At 38.7% G+C, this 26951-nt stretch overlaps 3 protein-coding genes across 3 annotated transcripts; 2 read left to right on the forward strand and 1 right to left on the reverse strand.

Annotated features, from left to right (window-relative positions):
* Window positions 1-135: 135 nt before the first annotated feature.
* Window positions 136-10317, reverse strand: LOC112570187 (heterogeneous nuclear ribonucleoprotein L-like). Its single transcript, XM_025248497.1, has 17 exons — window positions 10032-10317; window positions 8292-8459; window positions 8088-8126; window positions 7501-7574; window positions 6644-6719; window positions 6422-6507; window positions 6182-6278; window positions 5703-5766; window positions 3762-3836; window positions 3368-3546; window positions 3108-3263; window positions 2770-2891; window positions 1590-1720; window positions 1310-1383; window positions 885-942; window positions 621-716; window positions 136-427 (listed from the first exon to the last, which is right to left on the reverse strand). The coding sequence occupies exons 1-17, from the start codon at window positions 10167-10169 to the stop codon at window positions 372-374; spliced, it is 1689 nt and encodes a 562-aa protein (XP_025104282.1). The 5' UTR covers window positions 10170-10317; the 3' UTR covers window positions 136-371.
* Window positions 10218-15840, forward strand: LOC112570189 (aldose 1-epimerase-like). The gene is made up of 8 exons (XM_025248499.1): window positions 10218-10353; window positions 11140-11273; window positions 11595-11749; window positions 12156-12365; window positions 12580-12676; window positions 13946-14081; window positions 14366-14537; window positions 14719-15840. Exons 1-8 carry the CDS (start codon window positions 10292-10294, stop codon window positions 14794-14796), a joined length of 1044 nt encoding a protein of 347 aa, XP_025104284.1. The 5' UTR covers window positions 10218-10291; the 3' UTR covers window positions 14797-15840.
* A 1003-nt stretch (window positions 15841-16843) lies between these two features.
* Window positions 16844-21737, forward strand: LOC112570188 (aldose 1-epimerase-like). The gene is given in 10 exon segments (XM_025248498.1): window positions 16844-17003; window positions 18391-18524; window positions 18885-19039; window positions 19373-19529; window positions 19532-19581; window positions 19940-20021; window positions 20233-20383; window positions 20660-20766; window positions 20769-20830; window positions 21048-21737. Coding segments are annotated over 10 exon segments (1038 nt in total). The 5' UTR covers window positions 16844-16941; the 3' UTR covers window positions 21126-21737.
* Window positions 21738-26951: the final 5214 nt, after the last annotated feature.

The following is a 26951-nucleotide window of genomic DNA, read 5'->3' on the forward strand; positions in this document are numbered from 1 at the left end:
TAAATGGTAGTAGATAGAATGAACAGTCATATTAAGCTGTTACTGCAGCACATTAGCAATAATAAGTTGATTCCATTTGAAACAATGCTCCCGGTTCAAGAAACATTGAGAGCATGGAAGACACAAAGTCTATAATACACCAACACATTTTATTTCTCTGATTTATGAGATTTCATCTACAAAATGCAATTTTTGGACAGTCAACAGTTTATGACACATAAGTTTAAAATAAAACATCAATCTATAGATATCTACTGATAAAACAACAAATGGTTTATGATGGGTGTTGTCGACATGCAAGAATGGTGAACACTAATGGAGAAGTAAAACAGTCTTCACAGTTCAAATGTTTCCAACAAATTGTCATCTGTTTACACAATTGGAGAAGCAGAGAAGCAGAGCTTGAAGACAAACGGATTTTTGCCACCTGCAACAATACACAATACTTTAAAACCATATAAAGCAAGAAGCAATACCGAAAATAACTCCTGCTCTTGATGGAACAATATAAAAGTACATGTACAACATCCTTTGCATACTGAGTGGAAAAGTGAGAAGAACTTTTACCAGCCCCCCTTCCCTTTTAGAACTAGAAATTTGTAATTTTTTTTTTTTTTTACCTTGGCTGGGTATGGGATGGTGGTTGGTAAGAACAAGGGCCTCAATAGCCTCACTCTTGCTTTCAAACTCCAACAGACCAGTGGAACTCCTCTCAGCTGAAAAAATGTCCAGATGAAACACTTTGATACTAAACTGAAATACTACACACACACAAAAAGCTGTAGCAAATTTTTAAAAAAAAACAACGAAAAAAAAGGATTAAAAAAAAAAAAAGCATCAAAAATAAGTAAGCTACCAGAAACCAAAATTCAACAATATCTTACTTTTTGAAGGGAACTGCCGGATTCTTACTGGCTGTTTTCCACACGAGTTTTCAAATATCTGAAAAGCGAGAGAGATTTTTAAAAACAGTGCTTGTGAGATATATATTTGGAGACTATCATATTCATTGATAACATCTACCCTATAGTAAATGATTTAATATATACAACCTCTTTCAAAGAAATGCACCTCCTTTATCATGCCTAGTTCACCTAGCATAGACCATAACACTGCTTAACTCTCCCTTCTCTAATATTAATGGAAGGTAAAATAGTACATATAGTTCATTACTTCAGCTGTGATGTTAAGGCCCCCTATCTACATTCATACATGGCAATAAAATCTTTTTTGTCAGTTCATGTTTATAGACATTTGTAGCTTTGAATCAGATTTAAATGCACCACAATTAGAGAAAATTTATCTTTACCTCTCGCAACTCTTCTTCAGTGATACTGGGAGGAGCATTAAAAAAGTGCAACACCTTGGCTGGACTCTGAATGCCTTAAATGAAGTCAAGGATTATCAACATCAACAGCTTTTAACAAGAAATTTACATCAGCGGAACATATGAAGCGACAATTACGGACTAAAGAAAGGTGGATCCATGGTCCCTAATGCTCGAAAAACACCAGACCTTACACCAGCAGAAAACCTTTTAAGCTACAGTTAAAGCTACCAGAGATCACAGGGAAACTATTGAAGGATACGATTCTTGGAGGCTGCTTCAGGATTGGTGAATCTGTTGTTGCGGTTGCCCATAAAATCTTTGAAGGAAGAGGTGCCATCTGGCAGCTCATGGGGGTTAGGGACATCTTGCAGAAATGCCTGTTTTGAGTGGCTGCATCACAACAAAAACTTGGTTCATAGTTCAAGGACAAACACTACAAGCTGACTTTACAAGCGTTTCCTTATATTTTACAAATCCCAGCAAACCCTACATTCTTGTTTTTCCAATGGCCAGGCTTCCAGCAATCATAACCATGCAACAAGTCATCACAAACAAGCAATATCTCAAAACAATCTCCCTAGTAACAGGACAAGTAAACCCTAAAAACAATATACCAACAAACCAACACCATGAAAGCCATTGCAGCTAATGTCAACCTGCTGACTTTCTTCATGTTCAGATCAGCAGAATGAGACAGCTGAGACAGCAGCCATGATCAGGCTCAATGGTACACCGAATTTAGGTCAGTCTACTTCCCAGTACTAGAAGCTATAAAACTTGAAATTGTATTCAGCTTCAACTCTTCCTTAGCTGGCAGCGATCTGTAACTCAGCCCTGGCAACCACCAATCACCACACCTTCACCTCCTATGTCACTCTCCTTAAACGCCTCGGAAAGATTTAGATGTCTTGATAGGTCTTACAGCAAATGGCATCAAGAAGGAGAGAGAACTATTGTGGAGGTTTACTTATCTGGAATGTTAGTATTCTTAGTGCATGTTGTGAATTGTTGTAATACATCATGAAACATTAATCATAAAAGTTTTGAATTTTTCAAACTGAAATGTATTCTCTTCCCAAACTCTTTATTTTCCACGTTAAAATGTATTTATGTCAAATATTAATGATGCTTGGTTTAACTGCAGTGAAACCTGGTCAAGAGGACAAGGCAAAAAAAACCCTATGTGGCCACCCACAAGCAAAAACACATCATCTAGCTACCAATTACCCCTTTATAACTTCTGCATCACCGACAGCAGTAGCCTAAATGACTGGATGAAAGATGTTCACACATCTTATGGCTCACATTAGTGTAAGTGGGTATAAAATCAGGAGAAAATGCATTTGTAGGTGCATGCATGTGTGCGACAAGCATGCGAAGAGCTTGAGGCGAGTTCGGAGAATGAAAAAGGATGCCAAGGTAACTGGCAGTTGGCTGACCTGAGCTGCAGCTTGCTGCCAAAGAAGAAACAGTTGTGTAGATTTTGTATGGCACGCTCCGTAGAAATCCCATCTCCCAGCTGGACCATGGCAGCTCCCTCTTTGCTCTTCAAGAACTTGATCTGGTATAAAGAAAAGCATTTCTGGCATCAATAGGAATCTTCATAAACAGCAATTCTGTTTCATTAAAAAAAAAAAAAAAAAAAGCAACACCAGCAAACCCTTTCAACCTCAATAATCAACCTTTTTAAATGCAATCAATTTTGTCACAAAAAGCCTTTTGAAGTTAATTAAATCTGTACTATCTTTTGGAATAAAAAGGACAGTATTTTACTTACTCGCACCACATTGCCATACAAGCAGAAAAGATTGAAGAGTCTTTCACAATTCATCTTCTCCATACTCAGACCGTACACCATTACAACACAGCCCTGGCCACTGCTTTGGGGTCCCATGGACTGTTCACTGTAACGACCACCAGGTCCGAACCGTTCCTTTTGTGGAAAGAAAACCCTGAGTTAAAAGATGCCTGAATAAAGCGTCTTGATTTATATTAAAAATGTTTAAGTTGAGACTCAAAATACATTATAATACTAACCTGTTTAGGACCAAACCGGTCAGGAGGACCACCATAGGGTCCTCGACCCCCGTAAGCATCATAATCTTCATAATATCCACTGTGTCCTCCACCGTAGCCACCACCTCCATAGCTACCGGGTCCTCCTCCACCACCACCGCTGCTGGCTCCACTGCCACCTCTCATATCAACAGGACCATCTGCAAGTTTAAGTAAAGGCTTACATGAACAAATTAAATATATTTCATATTTTCTTTCCAGTGTAACAAAACATTTCAAATTGATCTAAACTAACCACATGCTCTAGAATCTATATCTAGCATTCGTTTCATTAATGTTACAAAGCATCCAATTGCAGCAGACAAGAGCTTTAAATGTGATGGCAAAAGTGACATTCATTTTTAAAATAACTTACTGTAAGGGGCAGGGGCACTTCCATAACGAGGTTCCTGAAGCAGTGGCTGGCCACGATGATGATGCGGGTCTTTTCCTATGGGCACCAAGTAAAATACGCTTTCAGGTAAAAGTATAAATTCATTATTCCTCAAAAGAAGTGTGAATATGTACTATAGGCAACATTTTATATTTGTAGGTAGGCTGAAAATTTTTTACAAGCTAACAAATATTCTAATGTTTTTTTCTGCTCACTCCCTTCAAAGCCTTCAAACTTAACCTTTGTAAAATATTCTCAAGGCACAAACCTTGGACTAGTTTTCTGGATAAAAAGATTAAAAGGGACACAGGTGTTATAAAGAAGCTGGGCTTTAAACAAAAACTTACAGGGTCTCTTTCTCCCTTCCATTACAAGAAATGTGGAAATCTTATAAAAATTATCTGAAGTGTACAACAATATAAAAAAGCTTGTAAAAACAAGAAACATGTATACATTCTGTACTGGTCATCAAGGTTTGTCTTTTTGTAATCCTGCAACACAAACCAGTCTAGTCTTGCCCTCAAACTCTTTTTACCCCAGGGGGACGTCAATCCAAAATAATGCAGTCCAGCCCTGGGAGATGCTGTTTCCTGCCATTCGAGAAGTCAAAATTGGAGCTTGGTACAGATGTCGCCACGGATCACCCACTTCTTCCTCCATGCTCTGTATGAGGACAATCCTGCCCATTACTATGGTAATACCATGACATGGCAAAAAGTCAGGAGCAGAGATCTGTTTTGTCTGTTTTTTTTTTTCTTATATGCAGTGGATGTCTGGCGTCTGTGATTCCTTGTTTCTGACGTCCCGAGTTGTGCACTGTTGTGGTTGATGGCATAAACTTCAATGCAAAGAGTGTCTGACGTCAGATCTTCTTGTCTGACAGCATCTGAACTGATGTCATACCACATGAATGTTGTGCATCGCTTTGGGATTTGCAATATTCACTTGCATATTCCTTTTGTGTCTCAATGATTCAGTGCTCTGTTTGCCATATGCATCCTTTTAAGAAAAGGGTTGGTTTTTTTTTTTTGGCAGTGAAATCTTTAACTAACTCAAGCATTTCCAATGTAGTTGATCACAATAATAAAAAAAATATGCACACAAAAATGGCAATGTCTGCATCTGTTATTTAATATAGTCAAATGTTCATTTGAAGATTTTCCTGTTTCAGCAAGTCGTGACTAAAAATGCAACATATCTGTACTCTGCATGGCATCTGTGTAACAGCATAATCCATGACAGCTCTTATGCGTGAGAAGAGGCACCTTGAAAGATCGTGTTCAGCAAGTAGCATGTCTATGTAAACCTGACTTTTTCCTTAAAATAAATGTTTTCTTGCATATCAGCAATGCAAATATAATGTTGAGTGGATGTCCATGAATCTGTTGGGTTGCTCTTCAGTCCTGTGACTCTTGTGGTTATCCCGTGAATGATATGCACTGCACAGTTTGTTATGTACAGATATGGCAATGACACTTGTGTTCCCACCAATTATCAATCCATGTTTTGTCCTGTCATTTTCTTTCTTAAGTTTCTTGTTTCCAACTATTTATATATCAGTCAAATGTTGAATGTTTCAACACATGTAAAAAAAACCTATCCATGAAGGGAATGAATGAGAAAGTGGTAATGCAGTGAACAAAACAGGTCATAGAAAATTGCAAAAATGAAATATATGTAAGATACAAACCAATCAAACCTTTCAAAGCACTTAGTAAATGCCTAACATGCAAAAACTGAAATTACCAGTATCTACAAATATATTTTCTTAGAGAAATAAAATGCCAATTACACTAATTTCAAAATTATAAAGAACAGCTGCTATAACAAAAGCAATGCAAACCCTTGAGTACACAAACATCCCAAAATTATGACAATCAGTCACCACGTCTCTATTAGTTATATCAGATCACACATGCTTACCAAGGCTAGGGTTAGTGTAGTCCCAGCTTTCACTGTCATTCCTCACAACATTAAGACGTGAAGGCTGTGGAAACAACATTGAACCATTATATTTTTCATTGCCTTGGTATATTTTGGTCATCCTGGCGCCATTTAAATCACATTATCCCATATGTTTAAGATGTTGACATAATGAACTTCACCAGTAACGCGGAATAATGCGTAAAATGGAAATCGAATAATGCAAATCCAAATACATTATGTCAAAACAGTTAATAATACTTCCTCATTCTACTTTTTTCTGCTGTTACAATATAACTACAAAGAAAATTTCAATTTTCACTGCACTAATGAATCCCATTGTCTCCAAACTGATGCCATTACTTCCTAGCATGAAATCATGAGTTTAAAACCATGCACTTAAGTTTATTTTGCTCAGAAAATTCTTCACTAAAACTCTCTAGAAAAGTTTAAATTACACCTCACCAAATGCCATTTACCTTTGCATATTCTATCTTGAGTGTGCAACAGCCTGAATAAACATCAGCCCCATTCAGAGACTGCTTTGCGCGCTTTGCAGATTCCACATTATCAAATCTTATTTTAGTTAAGGGACAACATGCGACTTATTGTTAAAAAGACTCGTGTACTACATCTTACTGCAATCTAACCCACACACAACAAACATTAATGAGTGTCTGTTTCCAGTCCCAAGTCCAAATTCTTATGCCAAAGGATACTCGACCATTGCCTGCACACCATTCTTCTTGAAAATGACAACACGAAGAACTTGCCCATAGGGGCTACAAATTGTGTGCATCACATCCTGCAATGTAAACAAACACCAATTTAAGAACATTTGTTGAATTTATTTTTAATTACTTCGATCAACTGAAAACCATCTTGTGATAATTCTACATCGAGTCACAATGTAAATGCGAGTAAGAACAAAAATGACTTACCACTGTGATTGGATACTGTGGGTTCAAGATAGTAAATAGAAGAATGTGGTTAGCTGGGCGGTTGTCCTCAGGATCTCTGTAATAACAATATTGGAGGAATTTCCAAAATATTTGTTATGTACTATAAATAATTTTAATTTGTAATGCAGACATCATTAAGCACTGACTCCCAACCACTATATTCCAAAAGTCAGTTCATGTCCCTCTCTCACACACTCAAAAGGGGAGAGAGAGAAATAGAGCTATGCACAGTAGTAGACGATCAAGGCCCTGGTTCAAGAAAGAGATAAGTTTCTAAAAACCTTTTGAATGTTTTTTTTTAACCATGCATTTAAGGACAGATGTGACTTGAGGAAAAATCAATTTTGGGGTGCCATGGTCAATTTTGAGTTACCATGTTTTAGAGTTTATCTCAAAATATCAAAAATGTTCTTACATCACCCTGTAGATCATTGCCTCTAGTTTACAAAACACCTAAAAGATTTGGAATAGGATTTATGGTATTGTGAAGCTGTATTTTTAAAAAGTGCGTATGTCTTTAAATAAATATGTTGAATTAAGTCCCAATTTTTTACTCCAGGCACTCAAAAACATTTTAATGTGCAATTTATGTTATTTTGTTACTTTATAACAAAAAACCTTCACAGATAATCAAAATATCGATTTTAATTTTTGGAGTATCCTCCTGACTGGCCAACTGCTTATCCCATGTTCTAATTTTCTGCTGAAATAATGTGCATCAGACAGAAGAAATTCGATTAACCTGGTTGATTTAAGATCGCTTCAAGTTACGACCTGATTTTGGTAAATTTTTAGTAACTCTAAGTAGGGATTTCTTTTTACTGATATTTGCATACCCAGGTCTCTGAATTTTCTGGCTTGTTGAGTAATTGAAGTACGCTGGCTGCCCCGCAACATAGATGGAATTTGTCTGGAAGCAAAAGTGCATTTTAAAGATCCACATGTTCTACAGTCTAATGTATCAAAACAACAGAAACTTTTGGAAATGCAGCTATTTGTCAAGCTCAATGCAATGTTTTAAATGAATAGGATAGCCAGAATTTGTCAGTCATATATCTAGCCATTTCTCATAAGATGTGATCTGAGAATGCAGTGGACTGAGTAGAGTACAGGTCAGTGGTGCACAAATTTTTCTAACCCAAGGGCCGCACTGAACATGATATAAAATCCTGTGGGCCAGAATGTGGCAGCTTTGCCAGAATCAAGACGTAAAAATGAAATTATGTTTAGTTAAAATAAGTGAGCCAGATGAAACATCTTCAAGGACAGGATGTGGCATGTAGGTTAGGCACCCCTGGTATAGGTCATGAATTCTATATTGCACAGTATACAAAACTGCCATTCTCATCAAAATCTATAAAACTAGTTATCCAAAAATTCATTCAAATCTATTAGATAAAGGACTGCAGCAGTCATTCTTTACCTGAACGTATTCAACACAGTTCCTTGCACCAGTTAAATCCTGAAATATTGAACAGTGGTCAGTTAGTGATAGAATGGCAGAACCATAGTAATGAAAACTAAAAGACAAATTTTTCTAAACGAAACATTTAAAAATATTTGTAGAATAAAGGTTTCTCTAATTTCTGTCTTAAAGAAAAAAAAAGAAAGATTAAGTTCAACCAACTTCAAATTCAATAAGAGCCTGCTTTTTGCGTGGCATCATTATGACATCTCTGACAGCTCCAAAGTGCTGTACCGCTTCCACCAGATCAGCTTCAATTGCAGCATCACTAAGTCCACGTACATGGACAACTGGAGATGGAGGTGGCTTGTGGGGATCTTCATAACGATCCTATCATGAAATATGAACTTGAAAGGTCATTAAACCTCACTAAACAAAAATCCCATACATTCTTTAGTAATAAATTTGTTTTAAATACTGAGCATGGACAGTTTCTCTATATTTACATTAAAGCTATGTTTAATGCTGAAACTATGTAACTATTAAAAGTGAAACTGATTTTAAACAACAAAAATAAAAGGATTATCTTTACTTTCACACTTTAAAATCCCATTAATATGCATTTAATAATAATAAAACTTGTATTTATTATATTTCCTGAGTGGATGCAATATCACTGTGCTGCTCATGGAACACTATTAACAAACTGACAGTTCAGACAAGAAACAGCGTCAACAAATTGATGATACCACGACAAAACAAAAACTCTGAACTAAATAGAGGTTAAAAAGAATGAAGAGAAACAGTAGGGCCTAAGAACAAAATCGTGTGTTAATTTCTCCTGTCTGATGCATGCACAGAGATGAGAGCAACACAGACTGAAGAGTGTAACTCGTGATGTAGGGTGACAGTAGCTGAGAAAGGCTGTGAATTCAATGTTAGCAGACAATAATTTACCACTCGCAGCAATGCCATCTTGGTCAAATGATTCCCACAACAGAATGAATGAAAATGGTTCAGGAACTGGACCAGCACCATTTTAAGTTAGAACAGTCAAGGCTTGGTTCCTTCAGAAGTATAGTGATGCCAGTACACTTGATGGAGGTACAGTACCAGTAGACATGAAGCGATTGGTAAAGTGTTTACCACAGAAAGAAATTGTTAAGGCAGTTGCTCAAGAGGTGAGTCAGATTTGGGAAAAGAAAGAACAGAATCTGATGCCATGTGTTTTATGAATTCTGACTGATTTTTTTATATTATTATTAAATATTCATACCTCGCCAGTAAACATCTTCAATATATTTCTTACAATATTGCAAACAACTTTTGAATAGCAATGCGCAACTGTAATGCCTGTACTCTAAACCAGAATCCTTTCCATATAACACACCTGAAATCAGGCTTATCTTGACCAACTGATCAAGTTCATTGATTATATTCAGTAATGAATATTTCAGACGCCATAAGAAGTAAAAACATTAAATTCCTCTTCTCTACACAATAGTTAACTTTTAGCCTCAGGCTCATCCAGGCCGGTTTCCATCATATAATCTCATTGAAATTAAGACTGAGATTGAGATTTCGACTGCATAGATAATGATTTATAATGTTAGTAGTAAGCCAGTAGACTAAGTAGGCCACGCGTTTAGCAGGAGACGTGTGCAAAGCAGCCCCCGAACCAGCAGCCGCCATGTTGTTTTTTCGGGACTTTTACAGTTCGATGTCATTTATAGAAGCGCAACGATTTTTCTTCCACAAAGACTTGAGCAAAACTGCTAACTAAACGTTTATAAGCCTGATACTGTACATATTATTTGCTAGAAGAATAAAGAGAGGCTGATGATACATCACGTATGATTTGTCTAAATTACAGCCACCTATCTGCGGCAACTGATGAGAACCTCCAATCGCGTCCAAAAATTTAAGTCACAGTCGATTTAAAAACGTAATGATTATGCTTACCCTTCCAGCTATGCCATGCATTCCTTCATCCGTCTTCTGTCGTTTGGACATGTGTCCTTCATAACCCGATGACATATCTTCGTCCCCCATTTGGTTGCAGTCTTCCTCCGAACGCGACCGCTTCTGCTCGCTGCTCATGCCGGTCTTCGGGAAACTTCGGCTGTAGTCGGAAAACTAGCGTCGTTATAAACTCGGTCCTTTACCTTTGCCCTTAGTTGTCCTATGCAGCAACTTCGCTCCACAGGCTGTTGCGTCGCGAAATGCCTGCTGCAATAAGTCAAGATAATTTTGGCCAGACTAAAGACGGGAGATGTGTGACAAGGTAAGTTATTCCGAAACTTGGTCTTCTTGTGTTGCTGCCTCGGTGCCTGTGTTCCTGTTGAATGGCGACACGTGTAGTGGATGACGTAGAGATCAAAGCCGAGTTGCTGATAGGTCGGCGTTTTTACGTGTTAACATGGATGGGTGGAAAGTGTGTACCTTTAGGATGAGCACTGACTGTCAGTGCTCTGTGCTGTTAGCATGAAATTATATTCGATGATCTTTCCGAAATAATTATAACAACAATAAAACCTGTATGTAGTATAGTATAACAAATAGCCATGCAGCTTGATGGATGTGTGTAGAGATGAGAATAATAAAAAGGCGTCTATGAAAATGAAAGGGGCGGATGAGATTACAGCCAGAAAAAGCGCATGACTGGGTGATGAAGAAATAAACTAGAAATGGCATAGTCGAGTTTTGTTGAAGGAGTTTTGTTTTTTTTTCTATAACGAGTATTCATGAAGGATGAAGAAAAGAAAATTGTAACATACATAATACATTAGTAACAATTCGAGATTAGCTTGGCCTTTGAAAAAAAAAAAAAAAGGTGAATATAATCTATTTCGCTACTCTAGAGAATGTATTAGATATATTAGTAATGCACTTTTTGCATTTATTTAAACCTTTTCCATGAACATTGCAAGCATGTAATTCAGCAAACTTTGAACAGTGTATGCTTATAATGTTTGTCTATACACTGAAAATATTTTAAAAAAATTAGACGTACATATATAGTTTAAGTACCAATAGTAAGTACAAAATGTCTGCAAAATGCTTGCTTTAGGTACACACTGAGCAGCAGTAGTGGACGGCTGGTTGTTCGCATTCTGGACTATGGGGGTATCATTACAGAGATTAATGTCCCTGACCGCAATGGCAAAGTCTCAGATATCAATCTTGGGTTGGATGATATGGCAGGTAGATTACTCTTTCTATTTTTGTTCATTATTTCAGTTATATTTTACGTGCTATCACTTAATTGCCACTTGGGCTATTTGTATACACATTATTGCTTTTGTGCTTCAGTTTAATTGGTAGTCGTAAACTGAACCAAATACAATTTCTATCTTCTTCTGGAACTAATTATCCTACATGGACTAACTGGATTCTGGATAAGTGTTAATTTCCTTTAGGAAATAAGTGAACAGCTGAGCAGCTGTTTATCGAAACTAAGTTTTAAATATGAATGCATCTTTTTGTGTAAAACATTTTTAAAACAATTTATTGGAAAATATGCAGACTATGAGACCAAAAGTCCTTACTTTGGGGCTTTGATTGGACGTGTGGCAAATCGCATCGCCGGAGGCAGGTTTGTCCTGGATGGCCAGACATATCAACTGTTTATTAATAATGGACCCAACTCTCTTCATGGAGGCCGAATTGGATTTGACAAGGTCTGTTTGATTAACCCATAATTTATTGAATAATTACTCTATTCCCACTTCTGACTTTAGCTGATGTGATCAGTTTACGTATGGAAGACACAGAGCCTAGTGGAGTATAAAATGCACTTCAGTTATTGCAAATATGCTGGGTCATATCTAAATATTTAGAGTTAATAAAATCCTTTTCACATTAAAAAATTTGGGACAAAATTATAGTATTATCTGCTTATCAATGTAGGTTCTTTTTGTTTGTAAATGTACCAGTGGGGATCTTAAAAAAAAAGGCTTGTACATTCTCTTCCTGTAAAATTGTGCAGAAAACATGGTCTGACATTCTATTTGTGCGAAATGTAATATTGATCCATTAGAAGATATGGGGTCTGTAATAAAACAATGCAGTTTGGTGGGAAAACAGAAAATCTGGAATGCACATGTGGATGGAGACCAGTTGGTTCTTAAGTACACCAGCCCTGATGGTGAAGAAAACTATCCAGGGGAGTTAACCACAACTGTGCGGTACAGGGTGTCAGATGATGATGAGTTATGGATAACTTACGAGGCTACAACTACAAAACCAACACCTGTGAATCTTACAAACCATGCTTACTTCAACTTGGCTGGACATGTATGTGAGAGTTATTAGTGGCACCATTTAATATTTTGATACTGTTCTTACATTAGAGAGTTCATGAGGCATTGACTTTTTTTTTTTTAATTACAGCACATAACGTTTTATTAATTAAATTTTCATTTTATAAGGAAAGAAGAGTCATTTTGTACTGTATGCAAAACTTTAGTCTTATAAACCCCCATTTTACTTCAGGTGTTTTTCTTAACAGGGAGCAGGGACCCTAGATGACCATGTTGTCACCATTGCTGCTGACAGCTTTCTAGTTCTTGATGAGAATTCAATCCCTACAGGTTATCAATACTTGGGTTTTGTTATCTCTTTAGTTAGTCAGATTCTTTTATTACAGAAGGAAGATTAGGAATGAAGCAGTTAAACTCAAACTTAGAGTGCACATTTAATCTAAATGAAATGTTTGCATTTGCAGTATGTGTAGGCCCCTGTCAAGTGTGTTAGAGAGGGAGACTCTAGTCTCAAAGTCTTAAAGACTCAATATTCTTTATTGTTAGGCCATTGACCTGTACAAATGGATTTTTGAGCTTCCAACACCAGAGTAATCACACCAGTCGATTGTGAAAAGTATTATAGTGTAAGTAATGTAACAGGCTATATAATAGAGTAAACAAGTTGTTTAAGTGAAAAGTGTACTCTTGAACACATACATAATTATATAACATCGACTGGTATTTCTGTCATTTTAGCCCATAGTATATAAATCTGGCAACATTTTGAAAAAAAAAATGGATATCAATTAGAAGATTTTTTTATTATGGGTGTTTGAGTAACTGAGCATTGGGGCAGAATATCTATATTTATGAGTGGATTTCAGAAGTACCAACCCTGAATCAAAGAATGTGTCTTTTAGTAATAAGGTCAAAATAAGGTTCATGCAAAATGTCAAATTCAAAAATATGTCACTGCTAGATATGTGATCATGCCAGTTCTGTGAAAAACAATCAACTAATCTTTCTTTGTAGCTGTAAAGATTATCATGTACTTTAGATACCCAACAGGACTTATTACTGTTGTGGAGAAGCAGCAGCATTTTTTATTCTTTATCTGTCTACAGGTCTGATTTGGTTATCAAACAACTTTAAAAAGATTGATGTAGTAAAGCTCTAACTTTCCACACTGCTTTTTTTGATAGCTTCTCTGCGTGATTTTGTTGCAGTATCTTCAAAAGCTCTTTTAAAGAGACATGTGGCTATGTAAAGACAAGTGTTTATAGGAATTTACAACTTCAACCATGTGATCTTGAAAAAAAAATCATTGTTCATTGCTGGACAAGTAGTATCTTCCACGCGAAAAAACAACAGTGATTTTTTTTTTTTTTTAAGTTTACTGAGAGGTCTAAGACATTTGCATTTTTTGCTAGAAGGTCAAGCTGATGTTGCAACCCTCTGGGAGTGTCAGACACAAGTGCTATATCATCAGCAAGCAAAAAAGAATAGCAATCTCTATTCAATCTGAAAATAATTGGACAGTGTGTGTATGAGAGAGAGACCTTATGAACATTATATAATACAATATATAGGAAATGCATGATGACAATTCTGTGTACAGGAGAAATTCGCCAGTAGAAAGCACTGAATGGGATCTGAGAAAGCCAGTGCGAATGGATGATCGTTTACACCAGGTGCCTGGGGGCAAAGGATTTGACCACAATTTTTGTCTGACTCAAGGCTCCAGTCGTGAACCTAAGTTTGCTGCCAGGTATTAGCCTCCATAAGTTACAGAGGTGCAGTCACATATGCTTGATTGTTGATCTTGATTGTTAGCTGTGTTTTATAAAATTAACATGTAAATTTAGTTTTATATTTTAAACAGAGTTCTTAGATTAAGAGCTTGTTTAGAATTTTTATACTATAAGTTTTGCAAGTGTATGCATGGGGCAATGATTACCTGCTTGAAATTCTTGGTTCAATTTTACAAGCATATAGATCCACTTATAGTCTAACCAGTAGCACTGTTTTTGTTTTTTTGTTCTTTTAACCCAGGGTTGAACATCCACCCTCAGGCAGATTTATAGAATGCAAAACTACAGAGCCAGGTCTGCAGTTTTACACTTGTTTCTACCTGAATGTGCCCAGTGCCAAAGGAGGAGCTGTTTATCGACAGTTCGGAGCCTTCTGCTTAGAGGCTCAGCATTATCCAGACAGTGTTAATCATGTGAGAAATATAAAAATGCATCTGAAAATATACTTAGTGCAATTGTTATTATTAAAAAAAAATTAATTAGGTTTTTATGCAAGGTCAGTAGGTAAATTAATGAAAGTATCAAAGATTTTTAAAGAAAAATTATTATAATCATCATTATAGATGTGATCATCTTTCCCCTTTTCTTTTCCAGCCTTCATTCCCAAATACTGTACTGAGACCAGGCGAAACCTATCATCAAACAACGGTTTACAAGTTTGGAGCTGCCTAATCCTGGGATTTTTTTCAGGACTGAAAATGCAAATATTTTATGTGGCAAAAAAAAGTATTTTGCATATATATATATATAAATATTCATTTTAAGGGTGGTTAAACAAAATGATAAAATTTTATTTTAAGTACTTGTATTTGATAGCTGTATTAGTGAACAATTTTTCATGTTATTCATGATTCTTTAATTACCTTTTCGTTTTCGTCATAATTGTGCATGGTGATATATCGGTATATGAATGATCGGTTTCCTATTATATAGTTGAATAATTTGGAAGACTGTTGAATATTAGGTTGCACCCAGGACATAGTGAAAACATGGTATTAGATACACTTGCTACTAGATGTCCTGTCTGCTGGTTTTGTATATCTAGTGTTTAGTCATTGTTTTAGACCAGGGGTGGGCAGAGTTTTCTTTTTGCAGGCCGGTCACAATATTTTATGTGTCGGACTGGTAAAATACCCACGCCAGGTGATTGCACATCAAATCTAGTGATAATGAAATGAACACCTTATGGCGTTCACTTTACTGAATTTATTGTGTGAAGTGAAGCTGTTTAATTCGCTCAGCGTCAAACTTTAAAACCAGCCTTTCCTTTGAAAACAACCGCCCTCGATGCTCTCTAACGACTACACCAGAAATGTCAGCCCTGTTATTTGTTATCTTCATACTTTGTTTTAGAATGTTACCTACTCTCGATTTCTGACGCTGTTGTACTTAATAAATTTAAATTAAAAGGCTGAATAAAAATATGTAAAACATGTGCACTTCACATTTTGGTAGACAGGCCGGTCCAAAAACGTCCGAGGGCTGTAGTTACCCACCCCTGTTTTAGACAATGGTAACTTGAAACCATGATAAAATAATATTGTGACGCTAAATGTTTGCAAGTCAAGGATTGCTAAAATGTAAAATGAAATTAATAGGTATTTAGAACCAAAGTCTTTCATTGGCAAGTCTATGGAAGCTGTAACCTGGTTCAATTTTCCGTGCTTATACTGTTGCTGAATCAAATCAGTGGGAAATAAAACAACTCATAACTCAGTAGTCTTTAGTGTTTTATTTCATAATAACGTGCTAATCTGTTAACCCTTGCCTTAACCGTCATCTTAACCTTAAGTGTCCCTCAAAAGTGTAGGGTGTGATCGCCATTTCCAAATAGCTAAGATAATTTGTCAATTATGTACTTTCGACTTCTGTTACATAAACGATTATACAGTCCTTCATGATCACTATGCGCAACGGTTAGCGCCTGTTACCAATACAGTGAAGATTTGCTATCCTGGATTCAGTTCTCGTCTCGGGCACGCTGTTCTTTCTCAGCATGTGGCATCTGTTTACATCTGTGGCTGCCTTGCCTTGATATTGTCTTAATCGCTGCCTTGGCGTAAAACACCAATTTTCTCCTCCCACCCAGGACCGGTATGCACATTTGCATCTCAGTCATAATTCACTTGTCTTTTGACTGGTACCTGTCGTTAGGGGAAGCATGAATTGTTCGAGAAGAAAATTTATCTCCACTCACTTTCCCACCAAATCACATCAAGGTGGGCGAAACCAACATCACTTCTGCGTCCTCCGTCAAGAACCGGGGATTCATTGTCATTGCAGAAAACAAATTACAGCTGTCTGTCAGTCTGCCTATTATGATAAACAAGTTACAGCTGTCTGTCTGTTATGAACTACGCAAGATCAGCACCATCCCGTCACATTCTGTCTACGCGCGCTACCAACATCTTGTCTGTGCGTTTGTTCTATCCAAGCTTGATTACTGCAATTCCTTGCTGGTTGTCCTGCATACCTTCTTCACAAACTCCAGGAAGTACAGAAGTCTGTTGCATATCTGGTGCTTAGAGCTTGTAACGGGACCACGCCAGCCCTCTCCTTCGCTTTCTGCACCTGCTTCCCATCCATAGTCGCATCCAGTATTAACTGTCCGTGCTGTGTTTTAATGTCTCTCTTTCACCAAGTACAAATCGTTACCAAAACCTTGTAGATAACAAAACTAATAATAACGTTGCATGCCGGTCTTCGGGAAACTTCGGCTGTAGTCGGAAAACTTTCGTGTTTAAACTCGGGCCTTTATCACTGCTCTCACTGTAGTCCTAGACAGCAACACAGCTTCAGAGGCTGCAAGGTCGCGAAATGCCTGCTGCAATTAGTCAAGATAAGTTTGGCCAGACTAAAGACGGCAGATGTGTAACAAGGTAAGTCAATATCTGAAAGTAATAAAAAGGTGAAACTCTAGCTCGCTTGAATATACTTAGCTTTCTTGGCTGTTGTATTTAACGATTAAACAAACGGGATGGGACGACGAATGTTTGAAAGGGGCGGACGAGATAACAGGAGAATATCAGTGTGTACTTATGAAAAAACGAAAACAAAAACTAAATAGAGCAATGACTTTGTCGAGTTTTGTCTGAGGAGGTCATGTATGATAGGGTATTACGCTCTATATTTTTACCGCAGTGCGATAAGAGGGGACAAAAGGAGGGGAATGGTAGTAGTGGGACAGATATGGATAAGGTAAGCACAATCTCGAAGAATAAGCACGGGTGCATTTTTATAAGGATACGCGGGTCATTCAGCAGTCGGTCATTCAACTTGGGCAGCCGGTGCCAGACGCCCTTGTGACTTTATCAGCCCCGTAAACACATGCAGAGAAAGAACAGCGTGCCCGAGGCGAGAACTGAACCCAGAACAGTCAACCTTCTCTGTATTAGTGACAGGCGCTGACGTGAGATCAACTGGACGCTATACTGATCGCCGTAAACAATTAGTAGAACAATTATTAAAGCATTTTCTAAAGCTAAAACTGTGTTGGTTCAATATGCGCTGCAACTCATCGTTGTTTATTCCTCTTTTAATATCCTTTTCTCCTCTTCCTTTCTATTTACTGTTTATTTTGTCTGCTCCTCTCGTCTAATTGTGGCGCAGTTCCTGGTGTCTCGGCTGTCAGCCGATTACATGAGCATTTACCGAGAATTTAAATACTTGTTGGAGAGAATAGGTTACTGATTAGTTAAAGCTCATGCAAGTTTCTATTTTCCCGTGAGCGAATATTCTTTTCTACAGAAACACACCTACAACCATCACCATGCACAGAAAGAAGTAAAATTGAGACGCTACGATACAAATAACCACAAATACCCTATATGACCTATAATACAAATACCCTATATAATCTACAACACAGATATCCTATATGAGCTATAACCTACGACTTATATACCATATATAACCTATAACATATATACCCAACTCTTCCATTGGCTGAGGCCTTAACGTAAACGTGTTCATGCACAATCCTGACGTCAGTATTGTTTACCTTGACCTGCGAATGCTAATATATGTAGGCGTGTTACTCGAGAACGTTAAGGAGATATTCATCCAGATTTAGAGACATAGTATGTTGCATCGAGGCTTATCCAATCAAAAAAAATTTCTCCTATCAGTTTTTTCACAACAACAAAAAGCTGCAGTGGGCTAGCAATAGGGTTTAAAGTATTAGCTATCATGTTAATAGCAGCAAGATCAACTCGATCTATTGTCACTGCAAGTGAGTACAAAGTGTTTGCAAAATGCTTGCCTTAGATACACACTGAGCAGCACCAGTGGAAGTCTGGTTGTTCGCATTCTGGACTATGGGGGTGTCATTACAGAGATTAATGTCCCTGACCGCAATGGCAAAGTCTCAGATGTTAATCTTGGGCTGGATGATATGGCAGGTAAATTAATCTTTTCTAGTTTTTCTCATTATTTCGGTTATATTTTACATTTTATTATCACTTGAATTAGTTGAATATGGCTTTGGACTAACCATAATATTAGTGATAGATTGGCTTCTTGTTATTTGTAGACACATTATTACTATTCTTTTTAATTTCTTCAGAAATCTCAAATGGGCCACACTAAATTTCTTCCTTTTTGTGGAACTAGCCTACATGAACTAATATATTCCGGATAAAGGCTAATTTTAGTAGGGGGAATGTGAACAGCTAAGCAGCTGGTTCTTGGACCTAAATTTTAGAAGTGAATGTGTCTTTTTCTGCAATTTTTGCTTACACCATCCTTTGGAAAACATGCAGGCTATGAGACCAAAAGTCGCTTTTTTGGGGCTTTGATCGGGCGTGTGGCAAATCGCATCGCCGGAGGCAAGTTTGTCCTGGAGGGTCAGACGTACCAACTGTTTCTCAACAATGGACCCAACAGTCTTCACGGAGGCCAAGTTGGATTTGACAAGGTCAGTTAGACTATCCTACATTATAATTAACTATGGACTTCCCTACTTTCACTGCTGGCCATCTTGTATAGTCTCTAATTCGGCATATGTGTTGTATTTATGTCGCTATTTCTTCTGCATAGCATTGCTTCATCCGAAGCCAGCGGTAGCATCTTAACGCAAACAAATAAACATGTTCTAGAAAACATGGGGTACACCAACCAAACAACATCACCTTCATGCAATATAAGCGAATATTAATCCTAAAGTTGTCGCCACACGCTGCTTCATTTACCAAACAATTATTGGAATGTGGAGTTGTTGTAAGACAATGCAAGCTTGTTGTTAAAACAGAAAATCTGGAATGCACGTGTGGATGGAGACCAGTTGGTTCTTCAGTACACCAGCCCTGATGGGGAAGAAAACTATCCAGGGGAGCTAACCACAACTGTACGGTACAGGGTGTCAGACGATGATGAGTTATGGATAACTTACGAGGCTACAACTACAAAACAACACCTGTGAATCTTACAAACCATGCTTACTTCAACTTGGCTGGACATGTATGTGAGAGTTATTGGAGAGACCTTTCATTCTAATTGATGTTGTAATGGTTACAATAGCAATTTCTTTATCATATTTGAAATTGTAATAGTTTCATAAGCAATTGCTTGAGACATTAACTTTTAAAAAAATCACATTGCTTAGTTTTTGTAACATTTCTTCTTCAAAGAAATGATATTTTCTTAATTAGTCTTTTACTAATGCTGGTCACGTCTTATTACAGAGACACGGAGCTACATCTGATTCGATGCCCTGCATTCATAAAAAAACTTTTCTATAGCAGAATATTGAGACTTTAGTCCCGTTAACTCTTTTTCCTCTTCATATTTTTATTTGTTCACTATCTTGTACTAATAGGAAGCAGGGACCCTTGATGACAGTGTCGTCACCATTGCCGCTGATACCTTTACGGTTGTTGATGAGAATTCAATCCCTACAGGTTCTCAGTACTTTTTTTTTTTTTTTTTTTATCAACTCTTCAAAACGAAGATTAAAATAAAGCCTATACAACTCTAACTTACAATGCAAATATTCTGTACGAAATTCGTGCATATTTGTTTGCTGAATATGTGTGTGCGAGAGAGAGAGAGAGCACGTGCTATTGAGAGTGGCCTGGTACATTAAATGCATGATGACAATTCTGTACTCAGGAGAAATTCGTCCAGTGGAAGGCACTGAATGGGATCTGAGAAAGCCAGTACGACTGGGTGATCGTTTACTGCAGGTACCTGGTGGAAGGGGATTTGACCACAACTTTTGTCTGACTGGAGGCTCTAGTCGTGAACCTAAGTTTGCTGCCAGGTATTAACCTCCATAAGTTACAATGAGGTGCAGTCACACTTGATCGTCATCTCTGTATTTTAGCTGTATTTTTGGAAAAGTAATATTGAAATTTGGTACAAATTTGTAAATGCCATATCGTGAATTTGTTAGAAATTATTGTAACTTTGCACGTTTTTATCTGGAGCAACGATTACCCGACTGAAATTCTTTGTTCGATGTTTACCAGTCTACAAATTCGCCTTATTGTCTAACCGGAAATGTTGGTTTTCTCTCATCCCCATCCTCCCACTTCAGGGTTGAGCATCCACCCTCAGGTAGATTTATGGAGTGCAAGACCACAGAGCCAGGTCTGCAGTTTTACACTGGTGTCAATCTGAATGTGCCGGGTGCCAAAGGAGGAGCTGTTATCAAAAGTTTGGAGCCTTCTGCTTAGAGGCTCAGCATTATCCAGACAGCATTAATCAAGTGAGAGATGTCAAAATTCATCTGAAAATATATTTATAAACTTTTATTTATCATTGTATTTATGTACTAAATAATTTGTTCTTTCCTTGATGCAAAGCTAGAAATTATTTAAGATATTTAGGCTTCTTAAGCATTTTATGTGAACAAACTGATGAGAGTATCAAGAATCCTTTTTGTTTGCTGAAGTTATCATCTTTCCTCTTTTTTTCCTTTCCAGCCTTCGTTCCCGAATACTGTGCTAAGACCAGGTGAAACATATCACCAAACAACTGTTTACAAATTTGGAGCTGCTTAATGCTAGGAATCTGTCAGTACTTAAAATTTAGTATTTTTATGCGGGAAAATATATTAATATATACTTTTCTTCATGTTGATAACAGTCTAATGTAAGCAGATTTTTTTGATAGCTTCATTGGTATAATAATAGTAATGGCATTTTTTACATTCCCTTTTTTTCTCTTAATGTGCATCAGGATGAGTCAGGCTTCATTCGTCGGTTCATCGGAGGCCGATGGTAGTCATGAGCACAATAAACTAACAAGGGTGGGAGTGCGTGTGGATGTGCGATGTGAGCTTCAGTGTGAAGCTTACGTGAGACGGCGGGTGTGTGCAGGGTAGGACACTGGTCTCGGGTGCTGCTCGTCTCTGTTTTAGCGGCCATGACGTGTCTGGCGTCGGCACAAGGGTTCTTTGGGTGAGGGTGCTTGCCCAGGATGGGCGGGTGAGGACAAAGGCCTCCCTCCCACTTTGCAGTGTCAATGCCCAGTTCTTTGAGAATGGCGTTGGGGATGTCTTTGTAACATTTTTTTAGGCCTTCGACTGTGCGCCTGTTTTTCTTTTGAGCCCTATATTTCCTGTGATTGATGTTAATATTAAAAATAAACTGATCTTAGGAGAGAACATGTTACGCATCATTTTCTTTTTTAATTACATTTTTTCGGTAATCGTGTTATAATGGGTGGAAGTTTACATGTTACAGCTCAACAGCTTTATTCGAAGCTATAATGCTGCCAACATTTTAACTCAGATGCATTTAGGTTTTTATTATTTAAAATAGAAAAGTCAAAGTTAATAAAGAACATAATTTACAGAAAATACAAATGTAATGGAAATGGTTTAATCATTTGATTATTATGCATAAAATCAAGACAGTGTGGTGTTCTGAATACGTCTACGTATATTTTACGTGGTGTGATGCATATTTTCCCTCATCATTTAAGCTAGGTTATATAAACGATGCGATTTTTCTATACGATGCAAATACAATTAATACAAATTAATACAAATTCTAGAGAACTACCTTAGAAATCGGGCTGGGCTGATGGATAAAAAAACTATGTGTTGGTATATTTGTATGTGATTTTATCATAAAGCCTGCACTATAAAGAATAAATTGACATGTTTAATACTCAAAAAGTTGCAATTGTGTTACTCTAATTTTTATCTTTTTAATTAATGACAATTCAATTCACAAATGACATTTCTTTGATTGATTTCATCAAATCCTTCTGGAATTTGTAAAGCAAACTGAATGTGTTTTAATGAAGAAAGGTGGGAAGGAGTGAGCACAGTCAGAACTATCTTTTGTAACTAATGAAATTAAAGTCCTAAGTGTCAAGCTGCAATTTCTTACTTTCCATCCTCTTAGGAGATGAGCGATTCCAGTGTACGGCCGCATATTCGGCTTTCTCTTCCTTGATGGACAAATAAATCCCACTCGAGATATCAACTCACACACAGACGTACATACTACCCACAAAAATAAACGGACAGGGAGTTCAAAGTCTCAAGTAATGACATGTCCGAAAGGCCATCCACCACTGGGACAGCTCGCGTTCTTCGTGACCGAGGTCTTTCAAAACCTGGATTTTGGCGCGGGTCAGCTGCTCTGTCGTGACAGTTTGCGTCCACTCCACCGCCTGTATGCGTCGCCTGTCCACCTCCATCACGTCGTCCGCATCCTCCGCTGCTTCCGGTCGCGGACGAATCTTGTTGCCTGGCTTCGGTTTCTGCCGTGCGACTGCTGCGGCACTCAGATTTATTGAAGACTCCTTTCGTGGTGTCATGGCCGTGGGTAGAATCGGCCAGTCTTTCGTGGTTTTGTTAAAGCGGACGGGATAGGCCGAGCGCGGTCTTAGCGCGTACGCTGCTCGAACGACATCGTCGGCCACTTGATCTTCACCTCTCGACCTCCACTCGAAGGCTCGGCCCATCCTCACCAGACTTGCAGAACTGAGGTCGTCGCTGCTTTCTGTGGTAACCTGGCTGGAATGAAGAGCACTTGCAGGCAGAGTTTTGGCAGCGGCAGTTCTGGCGCACATTTGGCGGTATTCCTCTGGGTTGTTGTGCACGTATGTCAAATACTGTATCAAGGGTCGCCACTCTCGCATGCAATGCGACATTTCAGATTTTAGCCCTTTCCTCTGATCACTAACTGCCGTATCTTCATCAGTAGAAGAAGAAACGGCTGGCAGACTATTGACTTTGTCTTCGACTGAGGCTTGGCAACTGTCATCAGTGACGAGCTGTGAGGTCTCAGCCATTTTAACGGAGCTGCTGATTCCATCTTATCTGTAACACCATTTGTATGATAAGAGGAAGGGACCAAACGTTTTCTTTGGCGCCCCGCCTTGCACTCCACGTCAAAGCCAGCATCCCTCAGAGCTTTGTCGTGACAAGAGAAGACTGAATGGCGAGGCAAGGCACGCTTCAGTTCCTCTTTAGTGATCGGCATGTTCCACATGGCTGGGCCTATCCAACTGTCCTCGTCACTGCCTCTTCCAGACTTTTCCATACCCTTGGCTTCTCTGAAGGTTGACCGCAGCAATGCCCCTCTGAAAAAGTCTTACAGTTAATCGCAGCGCCATTTAGACAGGACGACCCTGGCCACTTTGGACATTTGCGCAAAGACCTGCTCCTGGACCAGCTCAAAGGGTCTTCCTGCAGCAGTTGGTGTATGACGTCACTTTTCACCTCACTGCCTCGAGGGTATGGGTGAGGTATGCCGTTGAGAACAGTTCTGGCACTGCAGAGACGGGGTGGGGGTGAACATTTGCACATTTCCAGGACACAGGTAGTCAAACATCCGCTAGCACTCAGTGGTCTCTGACGCCTCCTAACAACTTCTCCCATTCCTTTCTTCGTTCTTTCTTTGGGAGAGTCTTTCACGTCTACAGCCTGTTCGTGCTCTGGCATTTTTATGGGCCAATTAAAGAACCGTCCTTTTCTTAACTTACAACTCAAGGTTGCACATTACTGACTGTAGTGAGTGAAATATGTTTGTCGCTGTAGTCTTTCTTACCTAGTTAGCAGTCAAATCCTCATCTTATGGTGGCAGGTACGTTTATCCATAGTTTCACACCTAAGTGGGTAGGTGGCAGGAAGCTCTTTAGCGGTCCTCTGGGTAAGCGGCAAAGCGCCTGTGCTCCGAAAGGCAGTGCGAAACGTGGGTTGTAGGTTCGGATCTTGCCTTCGACACAATTTCTCCTTGACTGTGACACCTGGAGGAGCTCGTTGTATTAGAGAACCTCAGCTGTGGATCGGCGTCAAACGTTCACAACCATCCTAATCCCCTAATGTTCACTGACCGACTATGCACTTCGTAAATTCGTTCCGAGCAGCAGACAGCCTGTGAACGGTCATAAAAATAAACGACAGCATTTACATGTCGTTGTGGTCACACCTTGCTGGTTGTCACTGGCCCTTAGCCTTTTAGCTTTTTGAATAGAATTATTATCTTGTAAAACACTTTTGATGTATGAAACAAAAGTCTTACCTACTATGTCCAGTATTCAGACACCGGTGCCTTCTCCAGCACACAAATCCCGTTCACTCGTCCACTACTGTGAGCTGCTTTGGCTGTGGTATAGAGCTCTGCTGGAACAATCATCACTGATCACCTTGTTGTCATTTACAGAAGTGATTCTGTTCACAGCTTGTGGTTGTGTCCTTAATCTCTCAAAAAATGATTTGAGCTAAGCAAGTGCCAACCAAATAAGAATAGTCACGTGACTGACCGCTGACGTCACACACGGGTACCCGATCAGCAGCGCTACCCGGTTAATGAGCTTCTGGGGCACTCGCACTGAGGTCCCCAGCTCTCAATAAACCAGTCGAATAGTGTCCCTACAGCAAAATGACTTACGGACTTTTCTAGAAACAAGCCTGTACTCGTCTGTTAATCGTTTTGGAAAAGTCAACAATTTTGCATTATTATTATTAGAAAAAAGATGCTTCTCTTCCAATCCCCGCCTACGCTTAATCTGCATTGATGTCAGGATAATGTCATGAATCCACAGCTGTCTGAAACATGTTCATGCGTGAACAGCTGTCTGAAAACAAACACCCTGTTTTCAGTTCTCACAGCAGAATTTGCGTCTATAGTAGCTTCAGAGCTTTATTTTTATGCAAAATATTCATCACAGCTCCTCAAAAAAATCTCGAGTCCAAAGGCAAATCATCCTTCTTCTCTTTTGTGACAAGTGACAGTTCCTAAGACCGACTGCAGACTCACGCCACGTCTCAGGTTTGAAATACAAACATACCCACGAATGGCAGCATCTCCAGTGGTGGAGAGTGGTTTCAAAACTATGCAGACTGAATACACCAAGTCCCCGACTCACAGACATTTGACTATCACACCTTTGTCCAAAGAATACAGGGCGCAGCGAGTGGCGTGACTTTTGGCGACTACCTGACGTTCACACACTCGGCTGGTGCCGTCTGACGTCCCCCGGCACCCTACAGCGTTTCAAGCTTCCATATACCTAGCCGCACCCGCTGATATCAAAGTCAAGAAACCGCACGATTTGTTGACAGTGCAATCGAAACACAAGTAGTTACTTAGATGCCAGCACTGCTGAGTAACCGAGAAATAAGGGAACAGAAGGTCACATGAATATGAAGACATTATCAGAAGCAGAAAAAGGGAACCAACCACAAAACTGTTAATCTTAATTTTTTTCTATAAATTATGCTGTCTTCTTAGTGTTACACTCGCGTCACCAAGGAGGTCGTTTCCATCATCAAGTCTACTTGAGTGTCGTTGGAGACATGTATACTGGGTGCTTTAGTACATTTCTTCATAGAGTTCTTTGGTTTTCAGGATGATTTTAGTTTCTTTTGGTTTGTCTGAGCTCAAGAAAAAGGTCCAGTAAAACCTTGGTGAGTAACCGAAAATTAACCACCGTGCACAAAAAGAAAACAATGAACACCACGGGCTCAAAAATTAGTTAATCTGTAATTTATTCTGCATATTCATGTTCTGACCTCATTATCTGAGTAAGGATGTTTGTAGACCTGTTCGCGTATTGTTCCCTTCTCTCGCTCTCACACAAACACAAATACGCGCGCGCTCATATGCACTCGATACTCATATACACAAATAGTAACATTTTCACAGCACCTTACGAAAGCTTCTTATTTTCGAATTTGAGATAAGGTTCGTCTGGATAATCTAACCACACAGGACAGAGAGACACTCGGTACTTTCATAACTTGAGCTACATACACTGCTCACAAGCCTCTCCCACAAACAAATGTCAGCACACATAGCTGAGTGGAAAGGTTTTATCAGTTTACGTATCCTGCCCCTCAACACCACCACTCCTACCTACACTTTTCTTCACCTGCGAGGTGTAAGTGTCCTAGATACAACGGTACAACGGTTCACTATGTAAAAAGCAGGCGATGGTGTTAAGATCAAATATGTGACCAGACACGACTCAGACATAAACGGCTAGCACCTCAAAGCCTTTTAATTTGTAACTTAACACGCTTGGTAAACAGGTCACCACAGTACAGGAAAAAATGAATTTCCCCGCCTCCCCACACCTCGCTACGGAATGACTACAAAGTACTTTACAAAATGAGCAATGGTAAATCTAAAATATTTTACTGACTTTTAAGTCATAGATTAAATGTTATAACAGTTTTGCTGATGGGTTTTTTTTTGTGCCCGAAGATGACATAAGGCTTGGTTCAGTTTAAAAACACTCTAAACTGGCCAAAATTTGGCTGATAAGAAAAGCAGAAACACGACTGACATGCCTTGTCATCTGAAAGGGAAGAGATCGAGCCTGATCCAAGACGAAGAAAGCAAAAAAAAATATGAAGAGTCGCA

This window comes from Pomacea canaliculata, linkage group LG8 (genome assembly GCF_003073045.1).
Source record: "Pomacea canaliculata isolate SZHN2017 linkage group LG8, ASM307304v1, whole genome shotgun sequence".
Lineage (NCBI taxonomy): Eukaryota > Metazoa > Mollusca > Gastropoda > Architaenioglossa > Ampullariidae > Pomacea > Pomacea canaliculata.

What these genes read in the sequence shown, in the direction of transcription:
- LOC112570187 (XM_025248497.1), bottom strand. Translation starts at nt 10,169, where the DNA reads ATGAGCAGCGAGCAGAAGCGGTCGCGTTCGGAGGAAGACTGCAACCAA. An exon ending in CACAGTATCCAATCACAGTG is followed by an intron (nt 6,508 to 6,643) that starts GTAAGTCATTTT and finishes TTTACATTGCAG; the next exon opens with GATGTGATGCACACAATTTG. An exon ending in AAGTGCCCCTGCCCCTTACA is followed by an intron (nt 3,547 to 3,761) that starts GTAAGTTATTTT and finishes TTAAACTTGCAG; the next exon opens with ATGGTCCTGTTGATATGAGA.
- LOC112570189 (XM_025248499.1), top strand. Translation starts at nt 10,292, where the DNA reads ATGCCTGCTGCAATAAGTCAAGATAATTTTGGCCAGACTAAAGACGGG. An exon ending in GAACCTAAGTTTGCTGCCAG is followed by an intron (nt 14,082 to 14,365) that starts GTATTAGCCTCC and finishes CTTTTAACCCAG; the next exon opens with GGTTGAACATCCACCCTCAG. An exon ending in ATCCAGACAGTGTTAATCAT is followed by an intron (nt 14,538 to 14,718) that starts GTGAGAAATATA and finishes TTTCTTTTCCAG; the next exon opens with CCTTCATTCCCAAATACTGT.